Source organism: Triticum aestivum, chromosome 5B (genome assembly GCF_018294505.1).
Source record: "Triticum aestivum cultivar Chinese Spring chromosome 5B, IWGSC CS RefSeq v2.1, whole genome shotgun sequence".
In the NCBI taxonomy this organism is placed as follows: domain Eukaryota; kingdom Viridiplantae; phylum Streptophyta; class Magnoliopsida; order Poales; family Poaceae; genus Triticum; species Triticum aestivum.
In genome coordinates this window covers 643073112-643079226 of record NC_057807.1, presented here as the reverse complement: position 1 = coordinate 643079226, position 6115 = coordinate 643073112, and the positions used below count along the sequence as shown (strand labels likewise).

Sequence of the window (6115 nt, the reverse complement as noted above, 5' to 3'; positions counted from 1 at the left end):
GTATGAGGAAATATCATTAATTCTTTCCTCGATTATTGTTGATGGTCTATAGTGGCCTTGTATAAGTAAATGGATTTTCTAATTACACTGTACTCCATTTCTTCTTGAATAAAAGGTGGAATGATGCTCGAGCTCACGCTGGCCTCTCCTCTGCTCGACAGCTCAAGCGCAGCTAGCAGCAGCAAGAGCCAACAAGTCTCTCTTCCCTCCTGGCTTCTGCGAGTGCGAGCGCGATCATCGCCAGCTGTCGTCCCGTCTCTACCCCTTGGCGCGAGCACTGACACGGTCACCCGGCCCCACGCCCCGCACCCGCATTCCGGTCACGCTTCCTGCCGTTGTTTACGCGACGACCGCGGTCCGGTCCACGCCCACTGCTCCGCGGGCCCACCCACCCAGCCGATCATCCTCAATTCCTCGCATCATCTCCGCGCCGCAACCCGCGAACTCGCCACCAAATCCGATGGCAATTAAGCGGCGCATTAGGGGAGCTCCCCAGAAATGGCTAAACCCCGCCGCGCAAGCGACAACGGCGCCAGCACCAGTACTAGTGCGCGGACGGGCGGGCTCACGCGCTCCGCCTCCTCGCCCACGCCATCGCCGTCGCCCTCGCTTCCTCCTCCTCCTGGTCCCCTCAATCCGCGTGAGCTGGACTCCACCGTCCCGCCGCTCCTGTGGCGCTGGTGCCGCGGGGGGATCAGGGGGCGATTTGGGGGGACCCGGCTGGGCTGAGGGGGGTTCGCGGCCGGTCTGCCTGCTGATCGGGGGCCTCGGAGAAGGGCTGCGGGGCGCGGCGAGTGGCCTGTGAGTCGGTCCGTTCGGCGCGGGGTGCGGCTCGGATTGGGGGGGGTGAGCTCGCGGCGCGGGCGCCATGGCCGGCGGCGGCGGCGACGCGGCGGTGAGTGGCGTTTTTTAGGGGGTTTCGTTGGGGTTTTCTGTGCGCGTGGATGGATAATCCGGCGATTGGTCTCACTCTGCTGCCCCGTCCTTTTATTTTCTGGTGCGTGCGTGTGCGCAGAAATCGGGAACGGGGAGGCATGGCGGCGGGCGGGTGTGCCAGATCTGCGGCGACGGCGTGGGCGCGGCGGCGGACGGCGAGCTCTTCGCCGCCTGCGACGTCTGCGCCTTCCCCGTCTGCCGGCCCTGCTACGAGTACGAGCGCAAGGAGGGCACCCAGGCCTGCCCGCAGTGCAAGACCAAGTACAAGCGCCACAAGGGTACGCTCGCTGCTGCTAACTCACCCCCCCTCTTCACTGCGATTCCGATTAAAAAAATACTAGCAGCATCCAAAGGCTGGAGCAGCTGAGAATTCAACCTGTGAATCTTGCGCTGTGTTCAGGCAGCCCACCAGCACGTGGGGATGAAAGCGAGGACGATGCCAGTGACTTCAACTACCCAGCTTCTGCCAACCAGGATCAGAAAAACAAGGTTCCTGAGAAGATGCTCACCTGGCGCAGGAACTCGGGAGCCAGTGATGATATTGGCCTCACTAAGTTTGGCAGCGGTGAGATCGGGCTTCACAAGTATGACAGCGGAGAAATCCCTCATGGATACATCCCGCGCTTCTCTCATAGCCAGGTTGTCAACATTGCAACCTGTTTTGATTGTGACAACAGTATTTGGGAATATGGAACTGACATTTGGTTTCGTCTATGTCTGCACAGGTCTCAGGAGAGATTTCTGGAGCTTCCCCCGATCATATGTTGTCCCCTGCTGGAAATGTTGGCAAGCGCGGACATCCATTTGCCTATGTGAACCATTCTTGTATGTATATATGTACCATTCTCATATGTATATATGTACCATTTATGACTTGTGTGTACTTTGTTGTACTTGCATCCTACTGTGAATATGTAGTAGTTGTTTTATGCTTCTGAATATTTCCAGCAAATCCATCAAGGGAGTTCTCTGGCAGCCTTGGCAATGTTGCGTGGAAAGAGAGAGTTGATGGCTGGAAAATGAAAGACAAGGGTGCAATTCCCATGACTAATGGAACAAGCATCGCTCCTTCTGAAGGCCGTGGAAATGGTGATATCGATGCATGCACTGACTATGGCATGGAAGACCCCTTACTGTGAGTTATAATTTCTCTTGCACACCATTATTCATCTTCGTGTTGTTCGCTCTATCCGACTAATTTACATCTATGTGAGGTAAGCTTGGGTGGGTTTCTTTTATATTTGAATACCTTCTGGTATTAACCCTGCATTTGAACTGAGATTGCTAGATCATATTCTAAATGGGTATACATGTCTTGCCGAAACTGTAAATACTAGTTTTTGTATATGACTTGCAGCAATAACTTTTGTCTTGGGCCATATGAATTGCAGGAATGATGAAACTCGCCAGCCTCTGTCTAGAAAAGTGCCAATTCCTTCATCCAGAATAAATCCCTACAGGATGGTCATTGTGCTACGATTGATTGTCCTCTGCATCTTCCTGCACTACCGTATCACAAACCCTGTCCGTAATGCATATCCACTTTGGCTGCTGTCCGTGATATGTGAGATTTGGTTTGCTTTTTCCTGGATTTTGGATCAGTTCCCCAAGTGGTCTCCAGTCAATCGTGAAACTTACCTTGATAGGCTGGCTTTAAGGTGATGTGCAATATGTAGTGCTAATAAAAATGTTTATACTGAGATAGTACTGACAGTATATCACTTGCACTATCAGGTATGACCGGGATGGTGAGTTGTCTCAGCTGGCTCCTGTTGACATTTTTGTCAGTACTGTGGATCCTATGAAGGAGCCTCCTCTTGTCACTGCAAATACTGTGCTTTCTATCCTTGCTGTGGACTACCCTGTTGACAAAGTATCTTGCTATGTATCTGATGATGGAGCTGCGATGCTTACCTTTGATGCACTTGCTGAGACTTCAGAGTTCGCTAGAAAATGGGTACCGTTTTGTAAAAAGTATAACATAGAACCCAGAGCACCAGAGTGGTACTTTGCTCAGAAAATTGATTTCTTGAAAGACAAAGTTCAGACTTCATTCATTAAAGATCGTCGAGCCATGAAGGTAGATTTTAGTTTATTAGTGTATATTTGTTGGTTGTTCCAGTTTCTGTTTGAGGACATTAATTTCTATTAAACTCCACAGAGAGAATATGAAGAGTTCAAAGTTCGCGTCAATAGCCTGGTAGCCAAGGCCGAGAAAGTTCCTGAGGAAGGATGGATCATGCAAGATGGCACACCTTGGCCTGGGAACAATACTAGGGACCATCCTGGAATGCTTCGGGTCAGACTCATGTTCTAGCAAAGGTTACTTGATTAAGAGCTGGATCTGCCAGCAGGACTGTTTATTACAGTAACCATTTTCTAACTTAAGTTTCTGGTCATGTTCAGGTTTTCCTTGGTCATAGTGGAGGCCTTGATAGTGACGGCAATGAGCTTCCTCGTTTGGTTTATGTGTCTCGTGAGAAACGTGCTGGATTCCAGCACCACAAGAAAGCTGGTGCCATGAATGCCCTTGTGAGTAGTTAAACACTGAAGTCGTAAGTTGCCTTATATACTTTGATTACCTGGGTGTAATGGAAGTGGAATGCTTTCTGCAGGTTCGTGTATCAGCTGTCCTTACTAATGGGCAGTACATGTTGAATCTTGATTGTGATCACTACATCAACAATAGCAGCGCTCTAAGAGAGGCTATGTGCTTTCTTATGGACCCTAACCTAGGGAGGAAAATCTGTTATGTCCAGTTTCCTCAGAGGTTCGATGGAATTGATACGAATGATAGATATGCAAACAGGAACACTGTATTTTTTGATGTAAGTTCTTGTGCTTATCACTTTCTTATCTCACTGGCACCAAGTAGTTTTAATGCACCACTGTTGTTAATATTGTTGCTGGATGAGCTTTTTCTTAAAATTTGTTTGACAATGATCTGTAACTTACCTGTATCTGTTTGCTGCAGATTAACTTGAGGGGTCTTGATGGCATCCAAGGACCAGTTTATGTGGGGACTGGTTGCGTGTTCAACAGAACAGCTTTATATGGTTATGAACCCCCGATGAAGAGCAAGGAGTCAGGTTTATTCTCTAAGCTTTGTGGGGGTAGAACCTCAAAATCGAAAAGCACAGGAAGTAAGAAGTCAGATAAGCATGCGGACGGTTCTGTGCCAGTGTTCAATCTTGAAGATATAGAGGAGGGTATTGAAGGTATCTTTGGGCTCTATAATAACCGTTGCTCAGTTTGTTTTGTCTGTAGTTGCTAGGCAGCGTAGCATTTTTTTTGACTAGGGTAGGTAGGACAGGGCTACATTTCTTTCTTACCTGAATGCTATTCGTATAATAGGTTCTGGATTTGACGACGAGAAATCACTTCTTATGTCTCAAATGAGCCTGGAGAAGAGATTTGGCCAGTCCAGTGTTTTCGTAGCCTCCACTCTAATGGAGTACGGTGGTGTTCCCCAGTCTGCAACTCCAGAGTCTCTTCTGAAAGAAGCAATCCATGTCATCAGCTGTGGTTATGAGGACAGAAGTGATTGGGGAAGGGAGGTAATTAAGTTGTACACTCTATAATACCAGCATTTTTCTTATATCAACTGGTGTTCCAATTTTTTTTTTTGATGATCAAGTCAAGTTTCTTGTTCTGGTTTACAGAACTAAAGGTTTCACATGTGAGCTCGTTAGAAGAAACTAAATCTAAATTCATGAATGTTCTTTGTGGTCATACCTCTGAGATGATCTATTTATTGTTGGCTTCAAACCTGTTTTTTTGCTTCGTATCTGTAATCTTCCTGTTGTGTTTTGCAGATTGGTTGGATCTATGGTTCTGTTACAGAAGATATTCTTACCGGGTTCAAGATGCATGCACGCGGCTGGCGGTCAATCTACTGCATGCCTAAGCGACCAGCTTTCAAGGGGTCTGCCCCCATCAACCTTTCGGATCGTCTGAACCAAGTGCTTCGGTGGGCGCTTGGTTCGGTGGAAATTCTTTTCAGTAGGCATTGTCCCATATGGTATGGCTATGGCGGACGGCTTAAATTCCTGGAGAGATTTGCTTACATCAACACCACTATCTATCCACTCACATCAATACCACTCCTCATATACTGCATATTACCAGCTGTTTGTCTTCTCACGGGAAAGTTTATCATCCCACAGGTAAAACCCGGCTCAGTCTTTGCTCTTGCGTGTACAAAACTGCGAAAATATTTATACTGACTACATATTGAAATGCAGATTAGCAACATTGCCAGTATATGGTTTATCTCTCTCTTTATTTCAATCTTCGCCACTGGTATCCTTGAGATGAGGTGGAGTGGTGTTGGCATCGACGAGTGGTGGAGGAATGAACAGTTCTGGGTCATCGGAGGCATTTCTGCACATCTATTTGCTGTCTTCCAAGGTCTTCTGAAGGTACTTGCTGGTATCGACACCAGCTTCACTGTCACTTCAAAAGCATCCGATGAAGATAATGATTTTGCCGAGCTCTACATGTTCAAGTGGACGACTCTTCTGATCCCACCAACAACTATCTTGATCATCAACCTTGTCGGAGTTGTGGCTGGTACCTCCTACGCGATCAACAGCGGCTATCAGTCATGGGGCCCACTTTTCGGGAAGCTCTTCTTTGCCTTCTGGGTGATTATCCACTTGTACCCATTCCTCAAGGGGCTCATGGGACGGCAGAACCGCACGCCGACCATCGTTGTCGTCTGGGCCATCCTTCTTGCATCCATTTTCTCCTTGCTGTGGGTTCGCATTGACCCGTTCACAACAAGAGTCACTGGGCCAGATATCCAAATGTGTGGCATCAACTGCTAGGAGAGTGCAAGATAATTGGAACAGAATTGTCACCCATTCTGTTGTATGATATTAGCGGGTGACACTAGTTTATCAGATGACCTTGGTTGTAAAAACTCGGTACTTAGTGTTAATATGAAGTATTAAATTAGCTCTGCTATCTACTCATTATATTATTATTAGTATATATATTATTGAAGCGGCAGAAAAAGAAGCAACCATGTTTGTTAATATAGGCTAAATTATCTTGCAGGATTTTATTTCTTGATTAGAAACAAAGAAGTTGACATGCTCTGCTCCTTAAAATCTAGCTCCGCTCCAAAAAACACAAGCCAAACGGGGTAGCTTCATGATATGCCGCTTAAAAAAAA

General features: G+C 47.3%; 1 protein-coding gene across 1 annotated transcript; it reads left to right on the top strand.

Moving 5' to 3' along the window:
* Positions 1-501: 501 nt before the first annotated feature.
* Positions 502-5900, top strand: LOC123113861 (probable cellulose synthase A catalytic subunit 2 [UDP-forming]). The gene is made up of 14 exons (XM_044535180.1): positions 502-895; positions 1016-1214; positions 1337-1575; positions 1662-1761; positions 1885-2071; positions 2328-2594; positions 2671-3016; positions 3098-3235; positions 3343-3468; positions 3552-3764; positions 3911-4154; positions 4291-4493; positions 4752-5102; positions 5181-5900. Exons 1-14 carry the CDS (start codon positions 869-871, stop codon positions 5763-5765), a joined length of 3225 nt encoding a protein of 1074 aa, XP_044391115.1. The 5' UTR covers positions 502-868; the 3' UTR covers positions 5766-5900.
* Positions 5901-6115: the final 215 nt, after the last annotated feature.

Bases quoted from the DNA above. Each gene is read 5' to 3' on its own strand.
- LOC123113861 (XM_044535180.1), top strand. From the start codon at position 869: ATGGCCGGCGGCGGCGGCGACGCGGCG. The intron at 3,017-3,097 runs GTAGATTTTAGT...TAAACTCCACAG, and splicing joins AAGATCGTCGAGCCATGAAG to AGAGAATATGAAGAGTTCAA. The intron at 3,469-3,551 runs GTGAGTAGTTAA...TGCTTTCTGCAG, and splicing joins CTGGTGCCATGAATGCCCTT to GTTCGTGTATCAGCTGTCCT.